The 21035-nt window shown below is 38.6% G+C and overlaps 1 protein-coding gene across 9 annotated transcripts in view; it reads right to left on the bottom strand.

Annotated features, from left to right (window-relative positions):
- The window catches only part of ZNF521 (zinc finger protein 521), a 274048-nt gene that overhangs the window by 231473 nt on the left and 21540 nt on the right, over window positions 1-21035 (bottom strand). For 7 of the 9 annotated variants that reach the window (XM_057313173.1, XM_044382903.3, XM_057313172.1 and 4 more), the window contains one exon: window positions 14138-14317. Coding sequence is in view for 5 of the 9 variants with exons in the window: in XM_048218564.2 (XP_048074521.2) it covers window positions 14138-14317 (180 nt within the window). In the remaining 4 variants the exon portion in view is untranslated. The remainder of the gene's footprint in view (window positions 1-14137; window positions 14318-21035) is intronic. The other 2 variants (XM_048218567.2, XM_048218565.2) reach the window with 1 other exon arrangement.

The raw sequence follows: 21035 nt of genomic DNA, 5'->3' as shown, positions 1-21035 counted from the left end.
AATTTGACCCTTCTCTCCACTCCTCTGACCACTGCACTGATTTTGGTCCCATCTTCTCTTAAGAGTGCCATCACAAGAGCTGCCAATTCTCCTCTAATCTACTCTCCACATGCCATGCAACCTGAGCAGATGTTCCCCAGCAGAAAACCTTCAATAGCTACCCACTGTCTAAAACAGTAATTATCAAACATTCTTAAGCTTCTAAACTCAGTATTCAAATAAAATCTTACTCAAATATGCAGTACATAAAAGAATTCCAGCCTGGGCTGTTCTGCTTGCAGGGAATGAAGGACTCCTGCTACCTCAATCCCTACTTCCAAGCCTACCTGGGTGATACCTCAAAGGATTCCTCAAAGCGGCATAAAAAGCACAGGCCAGAGAATCAAATTTAAGTTCTTAGCATAGCTCCTCTACCCTCATGGCCAGACCCTACTTTCCCTTCCTGGTTTAACCAACCTTCAAGATGGCCCCCAATGTCCCCATCTCCTGGTATTAATGCCTTTGTATAATAATTCTCTCTTGTATCATACCAGAATTATTCTGTTAGTCTGTGTGATCAATAATAGAATGTGGCAGATTTAATGGTATGCCACTCCCAAGATTAGGTCATAAATTCATTGTAACTTCCATATCCCTCCCTCTCCCTCTCTTCAGAGTACTTGTTCTGAGGAAAGTCACCTGCCATGTCATGACCTACACTATGGAGAGGCCCATATGGTGAAGACCTGAGATGTCCAATCAGTAGCCATGTGATTGAGCTCAGAAGTGGATCCTCCGGCCCCACTCATGCCTTCAGATGGCTGCAGCCCTAGCCACCTCCTTGACTGCAATCTCGTAGGAGACCCTGAACCAGAATCTCCCAGGTAAGGTACTCCCAAATTCCTAACCTCCAGAAACTTGAAGATTGTTGTTTTAAGTCAGAAAGCTTTAGAGTAACTTATTATACAGCAATAGATAATTCATACATTCATATCTCACTTATTCCCTACCTTGTACTTTTCCTCTTATTCAAAGGTGCCCAAGCAGACACTAATCCATTTCCTACCTCTCCGTTCTTCTTTTTTCTCTTTTATCTGCCTGATGTGTCCCCTTCCCCACCTTTCTTCACCTAGCTCTTTCTCATCACTAACAGCACCATGTGCTCCGGGAAGTCATCCCTAAACCTCCAGGTTGGCCTCAGAGAGCTACTCTCAACCATTTTTCTCCCAGATCCTGGGCCCTGTATTTCCAGTACTTACTGGACAAAGAGTGGGACCTTGATAAATGTTTACTGAGCCAAATTTGCTGACAAATGCACAGTAGTATTTGGGAAAACAAATTACTGAGAGGTGCGATTCATTTCACTATCTCTGCACAGACTTCTTCATGTAGCAAGACATGATGCCACATACTTTTCATTATACTAAGCCACACTGCAGGATCTTATCAATATAATAAAATTTGTACTAATAAAAACTTGTTAGTTTTTTGGTTTTTTTAAGGTTTATTTATTTTATTTACTTTAGAGAGGGAGAGAGAAAACAGGAGCAGGGGAGGGGCAGAGGGAGAGAATCTTCAAGCAGACTCCTCACTGAGCACGGGGCCCCATTCCGGGGCTCGATGCCACAACCCATGAGATCATGACCTGGGTTGAAACCAAGAGTCAGACGCTTAACCAACGGAGCCATCCAGGTGCCCCCAAAACTTGCCAGTTTTAAGCCAGTGTTCACAAGGAGAAAACTATCACTATTTAGTCGTGAGGCACCAGCTTAAGCTCTGCCTATGAGTGACCACAAGCAAAAGTTAAGGCAAAGCACAGTTCTTTGCTCTTTTGCGAGGGCTGAGACAAATGAACTGCAAAGGGCAGGTAGTTCGCTTGAGAAAGGAAGCAATGCGAGGAGGGAAAAATAAAGTGAGGTGAGGAGTGGGGGCTGCATTCAGTTGTGCTGCTTGATAACCATACTATCACTTCAGGCTGAGGGACAAAACAGTATCAATAACGCCAAAAGAAGTTTCCCATAGATTTCCATAGGCCAAAGAGGATGATACCTCAGGTATCAAGAAGAAATGGTTACATTTAGAAGACTGTATCTTTTCTCCCAACACAGACAGGTGCCTTAGAAAAACAGAAGGAAAACACAAACCTAGAGAGAGATTAAAGCTTGTGCGCTAAAAATAAAGTCCTGGGAAGGGAAGAAAAGCAAAAGGTTAGTGCACGTGGGGGGTGGGGTATTAATTATACAGAGCATACATTCAGAGGAATAGGAGGAGCAAAAGACCAATTCAAATATGAGCTCTCAGATAAAATTTCAGATCCTTCCTTTTGAATACATGATGCTATATAATATTTAATATAAAATAATTAAACCAGATCGTATAGTCACAGAACACTGCTTTCTGATAACCATTATAAAACAGAGTGAAAAGCAAATACTTTACATAGAAAATAAAATTACTTATGAGAAAGCGTAAGCACATGACAGACTTGACAGATTTCTTTTCAAAAAAATTGTAAAAGCATTCTCAACTGTCAACCTCATAATTTAATTATGATGGGGATTTTTTTTATAAATTAAACTATAAGACTTAAGCTGCAAGTCAACCTTAGTAAGAAAAATACACACTTTAAATAATTCATAAATTAAATGGAAAATGTTTTCTTGATACAACAAAAAAAATACATCTTACTGTTTGAACGTATAACAGTGTTTTTCTAGAATATTTCTTTTAAATCATTCTAACAATGATAACCTTCTTTCTAGGAAGTCTATTTTGTAAGAATGATAGAGATAGGTAAATTGGTAGTTGCTTTTGCTTTTATTTTCTGTTTGTAATGAGCTCCTAGTGTACGGAAGATCTGAATATTTACCCTCTGTTCCAATATCTCCCACATCAGAAAACCAAGAGCTCTGGGGTCATTAAAATGGGCACAACTCCAAGAAAGCCACATAAGATAGACCAGCCTTCATTAAGCAGACACTGATATGAAAATGGACATTTCTCAAGACTAATTAGAATTTTTACTTGGAAAACAGTTCAGTGTACATGCCTACTGTATGCATCTTAATATTAATTATGCATTTAAAGATTAAAGTTAATGAAGCTCAACACCCCAATCATTCTTGTCTACATTTTTATTTAGTCACCAGGGGGAGCTAATACTACTCTGTGGGTAGGTAGAGTTGAAGAATTAGATTTTTTTTAAAGAGGGAAAAATTAAATTGATATGGTAATAGATATCATTCAATCAAGGTCTACAGTGTCCATAAGACAAGTCTATCACGCATGAAAAGAAAAATTAGATATATATCATTTTGTTGTTAAACAAAGAAGTTAAAAAAAAAAAACTAAAAGCCATCAATTAGTAGAATCTTGCTGTAGTTAATAGAGGACATATATAAACCTAGTCATTTATGGATGTCTTCGGTCCCATGAGGGTCTTACACCACCCAGATTTTGTACATTTGTCCATTTGTTGTACTGACCCTGTTATTTTCTTGGTTTGATGCACTATTATGATTCTACAGTCTAGCAACTAATTGTTTGCTCAAAAATATCCCATATAATTACATTATAATTAGCACTGAAACAAATGTTTCTTTATCCTTTGGCTTCAAATATTTCCTTCTGTTCCAGATATATTTTTTAGCACTTTTAATGTGTGTTCAAAGAGTTCTACCCAATAATCTACTTAAATTCATTCTACAATTCACCCAGGAGACACAATCCCTTTAAACTTTGAGAAGCTCCAGTTGGAACAAAGAGGGGGAAAGGGTTCAGAGTTTGTGGAATAATCACCTCTAATCGATCAATTTCCCCTGAAGGTAAAGCTGAAAGAAAGAAGGAGTGAAGAGTTCCAGTCCAATTCCTTGAAGTTTAAAGGAACTAAGCCCTGAGGCACAGTGTAGAATGATTCCTGCCTTCCCCTCCCAAGGCCTATTAAGAGGTCATAGATCTCTGTGACATTACTGCCAATCCCCAAAGACAAGATCCCCAGCCATAGACTTCGCACAAAGAGAAAGAATGGGGAAATAGTCTACTTTTAATACTCCTTTAGCAACTCACCATCCTATAAAGGAAGCATCATGAGTAGAGTAATGTAAAAAAAAAAAAAAAAAAAAAAAATTAAGTGCAGTCGTGCAAAAATGTAAAAATTCAACATCTTAAGTTTTATTATGTTGCATTTCACGTCTGAGAACAGGCTACATGTGGCAGAGCCCTTGTGTGCACACAACTGTATCCAAATTGCTACACATTGCCCTGCTTGTAAGACAGACTGAATGGCTGCATAGGGCCTAGGAAATAGTTGATCTCTTTTAATTCATCTTCCCCACAAAAGAGGCCCCACTGTTTCCACATCCCAAATACATCCCTTCATTTATAATTTTTACACTTCTCCACAGGGACAAACTGACAGCTTTAATTACCATCAATGACCATCAAGGACGCAGTGGAAATTCTTGAAGATATTCTCCCATGGATTGTGTTCTTGACATTTTATATACAATTTTTGGCAAATAAATCCTGAAACCACAGAATTAGATGATTATATATTCATTATCAATTACACAACTAGGGCAAAACCATTTATCTAAAACAGTTGTGGTTCCACAAGACATCCAAAGGTAACAATGTTTTCTCCATAGACAAATAATGCTAAGTTTTTTCTTGGATTATATTCATTTCAAAATGCCAATTTCAAAAACCTCAAATTAATCAAGGAGCAGGTAATTTGCAAGTATAGTTTTAGCTAATATGTAACATTCTACGCTTACATTCTACTTATAAAAAATAAAGTGAATGCACCCATTTATTTTCTATTTCTAGCACTTTCATTCTTCAGAAACTTTACATTCATAATCAGTAGTTTGCTTGTGATGCCCAAGTTTTTAAAGCGGGCTGAGAATAAAAACTCCAATTTCAAAATGCACATCAAAAATACATAGAAATATTTCTTAAGTTACCCTTTCGACATTCCAACTATTTAATTTTAATAGATTAATACATGTAATAACTCATTCACAGTGGGAAAATGTAACTCATCAGTACAGTCCTTGTATAAATCCCAAATACAATGCACAAAAGCATTCAAAGAGCATCAACAGAATGGACCAACAATGATTATTTTACATCCATGTTTTGATAGAGAATTTCACAAACCAATATGTCAAGAAGAGAATGGTAGACTACGTACTAATATCAAAAGTTCCTGTGAAAATAACAAAGCTTTCATAGTAGGTAATAGCTTCACTGACCCTTCTCCAACACCAGAAAAAAGAGCTCACTCAGCCAACGGCTCAGAGGTTGGAACCATTCAGGGTTTTCTCTGGTGAAAGTATAGAATGTAGTCATGGCCCTGCCAGACCATGAAAATGACACACTCAACCCCACCACTTCATCTAAAACTAGGGGAGGTAGAGATTAGGGAGCTGTTCTTCACATGACGTAGCACATGGCAGTCAAGAACAGTGGTCTCTGAAATATAGGGTATGAATCCTAGGACAGAGAAGATACTCTGAATATTTGAAATCAATCAGAACAGACACCAGCCAGAAACAAAGCAGACCTTCCTGAGAGCAGGAAGATACAGTATCCCCATCAGCCTGGGTGCCCTTGCTTTTCCAGCGCCTTCCCACGCCTCATAATAATGCTGTCTACCAAGCCCAGTAAAAAAGACTTATGGATCATGTTATTTAACGTTAATTAATCTAATGTACACAAAATCCTCAAAGGTTGACACGTGATTTTTGAAGTCTTCTGCGAGGAAAACTGCAGGATATTGACAGTGGAGCACAAATATTTATCAAGAAAATGGCAAAGCTGGCCACTTCCACTCCTAGTAAAAGCTGTTTATCAGCCACTGCATAAAGGAGGAAAACAAGGTAATCAGACCTGACCCAAAACTGGCAAAGCAAACCTGATATTATCAGGAAAGTTACTTAAAATATGGGCGTATACCCACCATTGGCAATGATGAACCTCATTGGGAAATGTAATAACGTGTGTTCGCTCCTTGGTGGTTCCGTGAGACAGAGTCATTAGAATGAATTGTCAAAATAAGTGAATCTGGACCAGGACTTCAAAACAACATAAATTTATTTTAAAGACCTGTGTATTTCACCTTGACCTCTGTTTTCAATTTCTATTTTTGTGAATGTTGTACATACGTGTATCTATGAGATGTATTGATAAATATGTATGACGGAGATGGATACTAAATTTTTTTCTTATCGAAATTTGGAAACCACTGGTCTAAAAAATAAGAAGTGTGTTAGGTAAAGGGGCTGGGAATGGAATTGATAGAGGCTGTGAAACTGCATTTTGGGAGCTTGGGGATTTTGAGAAAAAAACAGGCTAAAAATTTTTTTAAAAATAGGGGCGCCTGGGTGGTTCAGTCGGTTCAGCGTCTGCCTTCGGCTCAAGTCATGATCTCAGGGTCCTGGGATCGAGTCCTGTGTCCGGGCTCCCTGCTTCTCCCTCTCCCTTTGTGCTTGAGCTCTCTCTCTCTCTCTCAAATAAATAAAATCTTAAAGAAAAAAAAACTAAAATATGATTTTAGGTAGGAAACAAGGAATTGATCAAAATGGAGGGAAATAAAAAAATAAAACACACAATGTCTTAAGCCTAATTATATAGAAATAGATCACTAATTAATATATAAATGATTAATAACAAAGTATGAATAATGAATGAATATAGAAATTAATACAGAAATATGCAAATAAAAGCTATACACCTTAAATGTAATTGATAGAAACTGAAAAGTTAACATATCACATTTATTTCATGTAATTTATTTCAACTAATGCTTTAAAAAGGAAAACAAAAAAGTCTTAAAAACAGTTTCAGTATGCTTCCATGAAAACAGTGCTTCATTCCGTAAAATACTCAGTCTCCTTATTCCCTTTGCCAATAGAACTAGCTGTTAGAGTACTTGATTTTTGGGTGGAACCAGCCAGTCTTTAATTTACCACAACCATATAACACATGTACAATTACTTTCACTTCTTAAAAAAATTCTTTGGGAAAAAAAAAAAAATCCAGATGTTGAAAAGCCTTCAGTTCACAAAAGCTATTGAAACTTCCAAGAAGTCTCATAACTTTTACAATCAAATTAAGTGAACACATCATTTTATCTAATGCACAGCGTCTATTCCTCAATTCAGTTCATTCTCCTCAAAAACATGAGCCTGTACAGTAATAATATTTGTAAAGGAGCCACAAATATGGCTAGGGTTTTACAAATCTGGTCTACAAACATGCTCCCCCAAGTGTGACCGCCTTGCTGTCACACGCATCTCTACTTATTCATCTTACCAATAGTATGGCGGGCCAGAGGGTTAAGAATTAATACAATGCTATTCAGTGTTTTCTGCATTTACACCCAGGCAATTCGCATTAATGATGTGAAAGAACACTTAACAGACAACTCAAGTTTGCAAATTAGCAGGAGAGAAGAGAAAAATGACTCAGAACAACAAGCATACAGTATTACCAAATGCACTTTACACATTTATCCTGTTAAGTGTAGCTTAGTTTTGATGATTTACAATGCTAGTTCGTACTCCGTTTTGTAAGCATAATAAAGTCTCCGTAATCTCAGCCTTCCCCATAGCACCCTGCTATTAAATCTTTGTTGAGAAGTGTGATGAGACCCCTCTGGCTTCCAGCCCTCCCCACCCCCTGAGGGAATTGGCAAGAAATGATAGGGTTTGTGGATTAGTAAAATGAGAGGTTCTCTGTGCTTTTCCTTCTTTAAATATATATTTTGATAATCTGTCTTCTGCATCAGAGAGTCCCAACAGCATTAGACTGTTGATTTCCCTCCCTTCCCAGCCTCCAGCAAAAAGAGAGCAAGGCTGGGGCAGGACAGGTGGTTTCCATCTACTGCTGCAACTGAAAAGTGGGATTTAATTTTTTTTTCTTTCCCCCTTCCCTTTACTCCTTCAAGCAGGGATGATACATAACTTACTTGCACATGTTGGATTGCATACGAGAAGAAAACTGCACAACGAGGAAAAAAAAGAAAGAATTCCTCTTGATGCATGTCACTTTGTCCCTACCTACCCTTAGGGACTGTTTTGTTTCCTAGATCAGGATGCTTGTCCAGAATAGTGCCCACATGCCAGAACACCTCTCAGTGATGAACTCCATGAATTATGTGCATGATCCCTTAGATCTCTAGGTCCCCAGTGGCTGAGCTCAGTCAAGGGTACTAATATCTACTCATGACCTGATCTGGGGCATACTTAATCCACATGGTGACTTTCAAATCTGGGTCTAGGATTGGTCATCTTGCTCCATATTTGAACTTCATCTTGTAAAGCTCAGTCTACTTTGGGGTCACTTGGCAAGGCTATAGCAGGATTTCAAGACTTTTAATACAGAATGAATCAGTTTCTATCTAGGCAGGCTCCCCAAGGAATGTGCCTCACCCTTGGGGATGAAAGTCACCAAAGGAACAAATCTCAAGTTACCAAGAAACCCTCAGTTACAGGATGGAAAGGATCTGAAAGCGGGGTATCTACCAGTTCTCTGACAATCGAACTACCCTCAGTAACTCCCGCAGGTGTCAAACCACGGAATACCTCAATTTTCTGTTATTTTACAAATCAATGAGTTTTAAGATTTCTTTCTCTCCTAATTCTCCTCTACAGTTCACCCTTCAGAACATTACTCAGAATTCCCTCTTTCTTCATGTAAATTGTTTACCAACAAGTCTTGAGGTTCACGGTGTAGCTGGGGAGGCCCACACATGTAAGTAAAGACTTCAGGGTTAGTACACAAGGAGCCACAAGGAGCAGGGAAAAAATGGAGGAAGCAGAGAGAGACTGTAAACCACGGATAAAAGAAGCAGAGAAATAGGGACAATAAAAAAATAAAGAGTCTCTAAGAAAGGATAGGAATCGGAGGGGATGAACAAGGATACAAATGGGGCTAGATGAAGTTAAAAGACAAAGAGAGTGAAAAAGAACAATGAGAGAAAGAGTAAATTAAGAGGGGGAAATAAAACTAGAAATACCCTCCTCGCTAAACTAACACTTTCTCCATCAGGGAAAGGAAAAAAAAAACAAAAAAAGAAAGAAAGAAAGAGAGAGAGAGAGAGAGAGAGAAAGAAAGAAAGAAAGAAAGAAAGAAAGAAAGAAAGAAAGAAAGAAAGAAAGAAAGAAAAGCAGCAGCATCAAGAAAAGAGTTAACTCAAGAAGCAGGAAACATGAATTGGAAGAGTTGGACCGCCCAACTTACATTAAAATGATTTAATCAAAGAAGAAAGTAAAAGCATCATATTACTTTTTTTAATTAAAATATTTCCAAGGATCTTTAATCTTTTTCAGATTAGTCTGAAGGGTACCCTTAGCCAACTCAAGCTTCAACTTCCACACCTTCAGCAAATGTGAATGACTGCTGATTTCATGTCTCCCCCTTTCTCTCTCTCTGATCCTCCACTTTCGTTTTTCCTCATCAATCCCCCACCCTCCCAGAGAAATCATCTTGAAACAACAGCAAACAGGACCAAGTTTCCTCAGATTTACCTTTCCTGAAATGTGTTTCATTGTCACAAATAAGCCTCTGTTTTCCTACCTTTGATTAAAATGTTGTGGTATGTGAGCACAGACTAGGTTTCCTACTTTTAGAAAGCTTAAGATCAAAATAAACCAAATACTTTATTAGGGTGAGGGCTTTTTCATTTTTGAAGAAGAACAATATTTAACCCATAAATATCTTCACCATACTATGGTGCTGAAAATCCAGCATTTTCTGCACTGATATTAAAGTTGTATAATATAGAAAGGAATATCTATTGTATAATACACAAAGTTGTAAAGGAATTGTATCTTTTGCTTCTATTCTATTTCATAAAGCTGAACATAAGGATAACTATGTGGCAGAAACTCAATAAAAAATAAACACTAAGCAGAATTTAAGGTTAGCTTAACAACCCACTCTCACCTAAGGTGAGATTTCTTGCCAGCACAGTATACACTAGCCATGTGTCAAGTCACTATGTCTTTAACGGTAGTGATGATTCTACATGAGTAAAACTTCTTTTAAATCACCAGGTATTCCACTGAAAACAGAATCATACTAATTGTCTGCATTTAATGGGACTTTCCAAAAATTGCACATTCTAAGGGATAAAAAAAAAATGCACTAAATGAAGTCAATTAATGTAGATGAGCTAGAAAATGCAAATAAACCCACAAAGAATACCAATACACACCCAACAGAATGCTAAAATTAAAAAGACTGATAACACAAACGTGAGCAAGGAAGCTCAACTGGAACTCTCAGACATCGCTGGTAGGAGTGTAAAATGGTGCAGCCACTTTGGGAAAAGGTTCAGAAGTGTTTCATATAGTTAAACGTATCCTACCACCTCCCATGACTCAGCAATTCTATCCCTACTTATTAAATCAAGAAAAATAAAACATATGTCCACAGGAAGACCTACATAGGATGGTTCACAACTGTATTCATAAAAACCAAACACTAAAAATAACCAAAATGTCTCCCAATGGGAGAACAGAAACAAATTATGATATATTCCTATTACGGAATACTACTCAGCAATAAAAAAGAACACATTATTCATATATACAGCATGGGTGACTCTCACAGACATTATACTGAACAAAAGAAGCTGGACTCAAAAAAAGAGTACATAATGTGTGATTCCACTTAGAAGACATTCTAAAATTAATCTGTGGTTAATCAATGTAAAAGCTAGTTACTTCTGGTGGAGCATTATTGATCAAAAAGGGGTACAAGAGAAATTTCTAGGATGCAGGAAATTATCTTAAGAGGGATGTGGGTCATGTGGGCATATGTGCTTTGTCAAAATTCATCAGACTGCACACTTATGATTTATAAATTGCACTGTATGTAGATGTTACATTTAAATTATAGCAATAATAATTATAAACAACTGTGAAACTCTAGTTAGTTGGTCTGCTTATCGTGATGATATGAGTAAGCAACTATGAAGTGGCTTAAGGTATATTTTAGACTCAAGCAAATGAGTAAACATATTGAGGATAATGAAGCTAGGTTTCTCAATGCTAAAGACTGTAACAAATATGGAGAGGAACCCGGGATGAACCTGAAGTACTGGACTGAATCAGCAGCGTCAGTAGGAACAAATGGTTCTTATGTGTATATTATATTAAATTTACATATACACTTCCTAATTCTGTCTGCTGGAAGGCTCTATCATCAGTGATATACCTACAGCAATGAGCACACCTAGAGCCCATATCTTGGTTTCTAAATACCTTTCTTCTTAAAAGAATGGGGGCTCCTTGGAGAAAAGGCTGATTATGGGACTGTCTGCTGGAAGGCTCTATCATCAGTGATATACCTACAGCAATGAGCACACCTAGAGCCCATATCTTGGTTTCTAAATACCTTTCTTCTTAAAAGAATGGGGGCTCCTTGGAGAAAAGGCTGATTATGGGACTGGGGCATTGGTGTGCAGCCAAAACTAAGGTAAGTCCTCAAATAATGATGAAGACCTATGAAACCAACACAAGATCCAGTTTGAAGGGATTCCCATTGGCTAAATCTCAGGCAATCTGAGCATCAAAATAACGACAATAATAAATTATGACCACTGGAGAAAATAAAATCCGAAAGCCCACAGTGATACAAATAAACACATGAGTGAATGAATAAGAAAGGAAATTGCGGTAGGCTAATAACTACAAAAATTATAGAGTTAAAAACGGATGTTTTCTGAGGATGAGGATATTGATATGGTGTCAAAGCATCTTCCCACAAATTATGTATTACTTACAGAGGGGAAATAGTAACTCTACACGGGAGAAAGTTGGTGGACACCATCTTAAAGAAGTATTCAATGTCAACATCATCAACATGAGGACAAATCAGCATCACATGCTTCCAGACCTAATGCACTGAGAAGACCACAGCATCGTTTTGGTGGTGGTTCCTGCCACAGAATGATGTAACTTGAATTTAATCACAAGGAAACAAACCCAAAAACAGAGAGGCATTCTATAAAGTAGCTGACAGACACTCTTCAAAAATATCATGGTCAAGAAAGACAAAGAAAGGCTGAGAGATCATTCCAGGTGAAAGGAAACAAAAGAGACATGACAAATAAATGTTATACGTGACCTTGAGTCCTAGACAAGGAAAAAAGCTGTAAAGGACATTATTAAAACAACTATTCAAAATTTAATATTGATCATGGATTAGATAATAGTATACTATGGTATTAAATGTTAACTTTTCTGATTTCAAGAAGTATGCTGTGGTCATGTGAGAGAATATTTGTTTTAAGGAAATACATAAGATGTATTCAGAAGGGCAGGATGTTACCACTCTTCTCTCAAATGATTAAGAAAAAATTAACGAAAGAAAAAGATAACGATAAAGTAAATGGGGTGAAATGTAAATAATCACTGAGTCAGTGAATCAGGTAAATAGTGCATGGGCATCCTATGGATTATTTTTGTAACTTTTCATAAGTTTGGCAATATAACAAAAATTAAAGTTACCCAAAATCCTAAAAAAAAACCACAAAAATATGTATTATGGCCAATAATTATATATGCAACATCAATGCTCAAACTTAAGTTCAAACCAAGAGTAATGGGTTTTCTGAAAGAAAGAAAATAGTATGGCCTAAACTTAGTCACTATAGTCCCTTCTTGAAGAGCCACAGTGTACTTTAATAAAGAAACCTATCTAATTGGACTTAATCCAACATTTCCACAAAAATCTGTTCAGAAACCCTGACTAAAATAGAACACCTTTTAAAATCTTCCAAAAATATCAATATTCTATGGAAAACAGTTGGAGAATCACTTGTTTACTAAATACATTTCTTATACATAGGTAATTGAAGAAAGATTTGTGCTGGGAAACAAAGAGAGAGAGACAGAGAGAGAAACAGAGTTACACACACACACACACACACACACACACACACAGAGCCAAAGAATGTCAGTTTCAAATAGCAAGAGAAAAATGACATGAATCTAAAAAAATATATATCTACCTAAAATGTCCCACTCAGGCTGATATTGTTTGTTCTTGTAGGATATGTTTCTAAAGAGGGTAGAAATTTGGCAAACTGAGTTTTAGTTTTATTCAGCCATTAAACTGAACACGTCGTCATGCTTCTTGTTATTTTAAATCAGATCCATCCCATGAACTGCATAGCAGAATGGCGCCCATGCCGTAATGGGAATCGACCGTGGGCCAGGCACTGTACAAGGCTCAGAGAATACGATGACAAATAAGACACAGTTCCTGCCGTCCATGAGCTCGCAGTCTAGAGAGGGGCAGGGGGAAGTGAACACATGTAGTGGAAGCTGTGAGATGCAATAGCCAGGAAGACTTTATGGGAACCCAAAAAGGCACCAAACTCAGGCAGAGAAGCATCAAGGAAAGTTCCCCTGTGGAAGTGGTATTTACATCAAAATAAGTTAACACATGCTCCATTTCTTTGAAAAAATATTCAGAAAGTTCTTTTTTTTTAACTTTATTTTAAACATAATGTTAAATTCTGGACCCCCATGGCATCACTACAGAAGGAAGGAAGGAAGGAAGGAAGGAAGGAAGGAAGGGAGGGAGGGAGGGAGGGAGGGAGGAAGGAAGAGAGAGAGAGGGAGAGGGAGGAAGGAAGGAAGGAAGGAAGGAAGGAAGGAAGGGAGGAAGGAAAGAAGGAAGGAAGGAAGGAAGGAAGAGAGGGAGAGAGGGAGAGGGAGGGAGGGAAGGAGGGAGGGAGGAAGGAAGGAAGGAAGAGAGAAAGAGGGAGAGGGAGGAAGGAAGGAAGGAAGGAAGGAAGGAAAAAAGAAAGGAAGGAAGGAAAGAAGGGAGGGAGGGAGAAAGGAAGGGAAAGAGAGAAAGAAAGAGGGAGAAAGGGGAAGGGAAGGGAGGGAAGAAGGGAGAAAAATATACCCACTAGCTATTAAAATCTAGGTACAATTCATAATCTAAGGACCGTGATGCTGAGTTTGCCACAAACCGCAGTCTTAGAATCCTTTCTAAAGCACTTCTAGACTTACCTATGTGTTCAAGTGTGGGAGTAAAACAACTGGGAGAGAGTGAAAAAAAAAAAAAAAGTACAAACTGAAAAAATCAGAAATAGAACAGTACGCGAAGACAAGACGTGATAAGTATTGTTTACCTGTCAACTGACATTGATTAATCTTGTGTTCGGTGATATCGCTCAGTGACTCGAACACCTGGAGGCAGCTGTCACAGCTGTGCACAGCCTCGTCCTCCAGCTCCTCTCCGTCTTCCGGCCGCTTCTTACAGTCTAGGGCCTCTCCATCTTCAGTCTTGTCTTCAAGTTTACAGTTGGGGTCTGAAAGAAAATCAAGACTGTAAGTATGGGGTTTAAAGACAGGTTCTTTTAAAGTAACGTTTAATCTTCTTGCTACCAAAAACAGAAGCACCATTTTCCTAGAAGCTGCAAAAAGGAGGCTTTGGGGCAGATTTTATTCCAGAGGAACCAAAAGTGAGTCTTCGCTAAGATGTGTCACTTCAGGATGACTGGAAGCTTTTTCTTCCCTCCACCACGTGGGCCTTTTCTCATTGCTTCCTTCAAATAATTCATCCGTCCACCCTTAAGGTGAACTTTGCCACTTTTCATAGCCTTTTAGGGGTTTTTGCTTAAAAGGTAGAGATAAATCACTTTTGAAATTAAAGTCTCCGATGTAAAGGAAAAAAACCACTGTGCTTAAGAATGAATTCCCTTTCTGCTAAATATACTGTTTCACGGGAAATTACCCGAATTAGCCAAAAGTCTAGAATAAGCTGAGCTAATTACCATAGGCACGAAATTGACCTTTACTTACAAACTGGTCAAAACACACAGTTACCCCATTATTTGTTAGACAGCGATAGCAAAATAAGCTCTACCATGCAGCAAAACAGTCTTACAAACACGGATTCAAGTGTAAATATATAGGCATGTCTCTTGTTTTCAAACAAGTAATCATCAAAAAAGCAATACATACGAAGAGCAAGTATAAATTATAATCAAGTCAATGACTTAAACTGGCATTACCAATGTCAAAAAGCTTAGGTGAGAGAAAACTAAAAACAGTTCTATTCTACCCCTAAGAATGATGCATAAATAGCAAGGGGGAATAAGAGAGTAAAATATACGTAACATTTTTACTTAGAGCACTATACATACTTTAAATACTTTTTGATTCTATGTGCTGTCCTTTGACTCATTTTAGAGAAATGCCCCCAAACATCCTTGGGCCATCCCTCCTCTTTACAGGACAGCAAAGGTGGGGAAGCAAGAGAAAGAGAGAAATGCCTCTTTAGGGGAAATTGGGTAATATAATCTGTGACATAATTTATGGGACATTAATTTCTAATGGCGAAAAGTCCTCCGAAGTCAGAAATAAATTATGTCTCAAAATATAGTCAATAAAATGGTTATAAAAAAGTTGTATCAAGATACCCAAGAAATATGTAATGCATTATCTATAGTCAATTTTTTTTAATACGGGAAGATAAAAATTTGAAATAAAATCAGAAATTCACAGAATTGGAATTAGCCCAGATTTCTTAGAAAAGTCTGTAAGTGCCACCACACCACCATCCTCCTGTCTGGAAATGCTCTCTGCTGCCCGGCGTGTAACACGCTTCTACGAACCCTACTTCTTACAAGTCACTGTGGTCCCTTTTTTGCTGGCAGTTGTTCTAAACCCTTTCTTCGCATCTGCAATAAACTTAACTCTATCATCACCCTTCAAACGATTCACGTATGCCAAAATTAACTCACATTTCAATATATATAATAATCTCATGGGTTCATGAACAAAGCAGAGTTCTCATCTCAAAGAACAAGTATTCTGTTTGTTTGTTTATTCGTTTTTAAAGAACGTAGTATTTAAGTGAATTGGTAATTTGGGTTGATTTGCCATCTGGAAAATTATTATCTCAATGCTCTACACAGTGCCCATTTCAATAGACTGGGGTTTTGACTGCTCATTCCTGGGGGAGTAATCGCAGGATCTTTTTTGTGTCTCTTGTACTTTGCCCAGCACAGCACCATGTCCAGGTGAGTGCGTAGTAAATATTATTTAGTGATGATAAAAAGGGAGAGGAGTGGGGGGGGGCGTACATAAAAAGTCCTTTAACTGGTATTTTTTCCATAAACAGGAACAGATCAGGTACCACTGAATTAAAAAGTACCTGCATGCCTACATTTCCCCAAACGGACACGATGATCCATCACATTGGACTTTGCTGGTTTCAGATATTTCATCTAGACCTACAGACACGACCAATAGGTGGTGCTTCAAAGATCTCCACCAAACTAAAACTAAGTGGCAAAACACTGCCACATTAGCGAGAAGGTCCAGAAAATAGGTAACTGTCCCAATTACGGCACACTGGCCCTCACGCCACTAAGCGCTTGTTGGAAGGCGGTATGCACGCGCTGAATATCCTCCGTTGTTTAGCATGAGATTTCAGTTTCTCATAAAACTGATAGCACTGAGGGAAATGTGAGTGCTCGGTCTGAATTTTAATACGATTATTTAAATGCTATGCATCAAGTTTGCAGGCCTGTTTGTTTTTAAATAAGAAGACACTCTGAATACTTTCAGTCGTACGCGGAGAAAAATGATAAAAACTCGGCTTCCTTATTATTCAAGAATATGGACACTTTACACGAATTCAGTATCAAAAATATCAAACAAATAGGAACGCAGGCATGATGCTTGAGCTCTTAAAAGCTAAAGAATGACTCCAGCCCGTGCTTCTGACACTGTGGCTAGTTATTAAAATAAGGGTCATTTTAAGACTAATAAAAAATGTTTTTGCTTCCACTTCTGCATTTACAGATAGAACCCTTCAGGGACTGAAGTCAGTCAGGCTTATTCACTTCTGCTGCAACTTTAGGATGCATGCTCCAGCCAACTGGCGAATTTGTTTTTAGGTCACCACTTAAGAGGGACCCTCTGGGGGGGTGGGTGCGATTATAGCCTATGATGCCTTGGCGTAACGAGTGCTAGAATCTCTGTCTCTCTCTCTGTGAGTAGATTTTTTTTTTCCCAACCTCCACTTTCATGAAGAATTACTTCTCGCCCATGCCAAAGATGTTTATTTGTGTTAGGGGGCTCCATTCCTAAAGTCAGTGGATGTAAGGAAGATTCTGGAAGGCTTACATTGTCAACCATTTCTTTCCCACAGGTGGCTACACTTCAATAATTGCACATGGCCTTGGTTATGTAGTTTTTATAAAGTCCTTTGAGATCCAATCATAAAAAATAATTGTATTACTCCACAAGCCATTCAAATCTCTGACTTCAACCTAAGGGGTTATAAATACAAGGTCCATGCCTGTGAGTACTGCCCTGCTCCCAACACCACTTCAAGAAGGACAACTGTTCTTTCAACTCAATTGTCGTGCTCCAAACTCCCCCCAAAGGGCAGTATTTTTAAATATTCACAGATCCCCTGCACTACAACCGCAAACCCCATCCCAGCTGCAGACGCCGCTCTCTGTCCTTTGACCTAAAGGGTACCACTCAGACATGTGACGTCCATCACCACTGAGCTCACCCACACCACCTACTTTCCAGCTCATCCCTTCCAAAGGTTGCTATGAAGCCCTGCATTTATAGCGTTCTAACCTGGATAAAAGACTTAATTTTGGAACAAAGACACAATTATTATTACAAAAAATAAATGGCAGCTCTCTGTTTCCAATTTTGTTAACTTTACTTATAAATGGAAATTTAAAAGTAGTCTGTTTTTCCCCCTTATTATGTTCTCTGGCAGGTGGTGCTTTCCTTCTCATCCTCCCCTTCATAGGGTTGTTATTGCTATAACTTGGTTTAATAAAATTTCAACTTTGGGGAAAATGAAAAATTGCACTGGCTTAAAAGTGTTGGAGGCAATAAACCCATGGACTTCAATTAATTTCAAGTGTGGGATCAGTTTAAGGCCAACCAGCAGAAATTCTATTCTGTCCATGTAAAAATGAGGTTTCACCACATTTACTTTTTATAACCTATATAAAAGTCAAGTCAAAGTAATGAATATCTAAAAGCCATCTCAGTGGACTGGCAAAGACTATCTGTATTCTTGAAACTCATCTTACATATTTCTCTCTGTGCAACAAGGATCCCATGCCTGATCAAAGCTAAAATGTCAAACCACTGAGAAAACAGCCCAATTTCCAACCCATTTCACTGCCTAGAAATGGACCTCCTTCCAAGCCACTTTTGCATGGAAAAGCACTGGCAAAAGAAAGAAAAACTAAGAGATCATGTGGTTATAATTATTACCAGGCAAGGAATATTTCTGCAGCTCAGTGGTAAAGTAAAACTCTGTCGCTCCCTGCTCCCACTAGTGTCCATCGCAAAACAACTGCCTCATTAAATCTCTGCAGTAAGATTAATATGCCGTGGCTGCACTACATTTATAACTTGGTACTCTATAAAAAGCACATTTAACGGTAAGAGCCAGAGCCTAGATACAAAGTATTACTATAAAAACTTCTGGCAGCCAGTGCACAGTGCAGGCCCTCTGTCCTTCTTGCAGGAGGTATAAATGAGGCTTTTCCTGGTGAATTCCAAGCACGAAGCTCTACCTTACAAACCCGAGTCAGTTTTTATGAGAGTGGCAGAAACACAAGATTCTGAAGATGATGTAAATATGAATGCAAGAAATTACTTAACAACTAAGGTTGGCAAGAGATGAATGAACCCAAAATACTCCACTTATACACACACGCAAACTTAAAACATGACCATTTCCTAACAGTCTGTTCTCTGGTCATAGCCAGCTTTTCACCAAATTAAACAACCATGGCATGAATTACTCAATCTTAAATCAACCCACACAGTGCCAGTAAGTTCAAGAAATCGCCAACTAAAAAGTGCATACTGCCTAAAAAAAAACCCAAAAAACAAAAACAGACAATTCTTGGCTTCATTGTGATGACCGTGACCTCCTGGATCTTAATTACCTAAAACTATAAAAAAAAAGTAAATGTTCAAGAAAAAGTGGGCCCAACACTGCACGACTAGTGGACTAGTAAAAATATCATGTTTTTGTCACTTGAGAAAGCTGCCTCAGTTTTCTTCCAAGGATTTTGTCTAAAAATAAAAAGAGCATTATAACTCGGTGTCTTATTCTCAGAAACTCTATGATGAATAAGTAAACAAATAACGTATACGAATGCAACTCACACTCAAATCCCCCAAATCACTACAAATGATGAACCCCAGGTTGACAGCCATCTTGTGTCAAATAATCGTTAATTGTCTACCGTCGTTTTTAAAGTTCACATCTGTATGTACAGCTAGCTCTAGGGTTTACTGGCATGGTTAGAAGTCCCATGCCTAAAAAGAAAAATCAAATGTTATCTGTTTAAGGCAAACCATGTGCAAAATCACTCCTCCCGTACAAGCGGGTTCAAACTGCATTCACTGATGAATCTTGATACTTTTTAAGAACAGGGGAAAAGTTACCTTCAGGCTACAAAGAGTTAAACAGGGAGCAGAAAGCCTTCCTGGTTTTCAAAAACCAAAGGGCGGGATCATTATTTTGTGCTTTCTGGGCTCTAGCTATGCATTCTAACTTGAAATCCCATAAGATGAAAACAGATTTAGGGAAAATAAATCGCACACTGTTATAAAATGGCAAGCAGGCTCTAATGAAGGAATGCGGCATTACCAGACTGTGAAGCCGTCTGGCCCACACCCGCCTGCTGGTCTGCTGCCTCATTTTTTTCTACTGTCAAGAAAAGGTAAACAAACAAAACAAAACAAAAACAAAAGCAACCAGCACGGCGGCCAAGGACGCACATCCAAAACCCAGTCCTCGGCTTGGCAGGACAGCGCGGGCCATCACCGTCACCTGGCTGGCACCGACAGGTCGAAAGGGCTCATGCGGTCAGGGATAAAAACGTGCTTTATACTTGTTCTGCAATGTTTATTTGCAACCACTCTATTCTCTGAACGTTATTAAATTGTTTTACATAAAAAAGAAAAAAAAAACTTTTCATGTACTTGTTCTTTCCTTTGTCTATACAATCTTCCCAGACAGAAAGAATGATCTCTCTATTACACAAAATCACGCTGTTGAGTTTAGAATTTCCGCGGTGTTGCCTGATGGTTCCACAGGTCTATCGCGGTCCTTGAAGACCAAAGAGAAATATCACAGATGCGCTATAATCAAGGAGAACATGCCAAACATGAATTTATTACCGCCCTTCTATCTACGATGGAATTCCTTGCAGGAAGATGCTAAGTGGGGGGAAATTCACCTTGGGAGAGGTTAAAAACAACAACAGCAACAGAGAACCATACACACACTCTTTGGAACCAAAAAAAAGTTCTCCCCTTCCGACCAGAATCCCACCCCAATTTCTTTCTTCTACTTCGTCCCCTTTTTTCCTTAACATAAAATTTAGAAGAAAGCAATTTGAGCACCCCAACTTCCATAAAGAATATTTATCAAGGCACTCCTGCCTTAAAGTCATTGAACTTTCAAATTGAATTACAGTGGCTCCTTGTCACACCTTCAGCAAACACATGTTTATTACTAAGCACTGATGCTCAGTAAGAGGCATTGGGCTAAGGCCCTGGAGACGTAACGCCTAAGACCTGGTCCTTGTCCCAAGGAGCCTGCAAGCTGCCACAGAGCTTCCCAAATGGCAGGTCAAAAGTGGGTCCAGTCAGATGTTGGAGGATACTTTCATTCAGCCCTCAAAGCGGCCACGTACAGCTTGGCATCATGGTTAACTGTGGTCCTATTGCCTTCCAATTTACCCAAGTGCTCCATTCGAAACCGCATTTTTCTGCATCTGCCATGATGTGAGAAGGCTGGCAAGGAAGGGGGAGCGGGCAGATGAGTAAATCAATGAATGCAGATCGCGGGGCAAGTACTCAGATAGAGAAGACCAGGGGCATTTAAATCACACAGGGCACAGTAGGAAATTTTTACCTAAAGAAGAGCAGCTTGGGCTAAGTTTTCAAGGATGGGTAGCCCTGAGGACAAGGAGAAAATGGCTCTCCAAACAGAGGAAACATATGTAAAGGCACACA

The sequence above is a fragment of the Ursus arctos genome, unplaced genomic scaffold (assembly GCF_023065955.2).
Source record: "Ursus arctos isolate Adak ecotype North America unplaced genomic scaffold, UrsArc2.0 scaffold_17, whole genome shotgun sequence".
In the NCBI taxonomy this organism is placed as follows: domain Eukaryota; kingdom Metazoa; phylum Chordata; class Mammalia; order Carnivora; family Ursidae; genus Ursus; species Ursus arctos.
The sequence above is the reverse complement of the archived record's forward strand: the minus strand, read 5'-3'. Positions and strand labels throughout refer to the sequence as shown.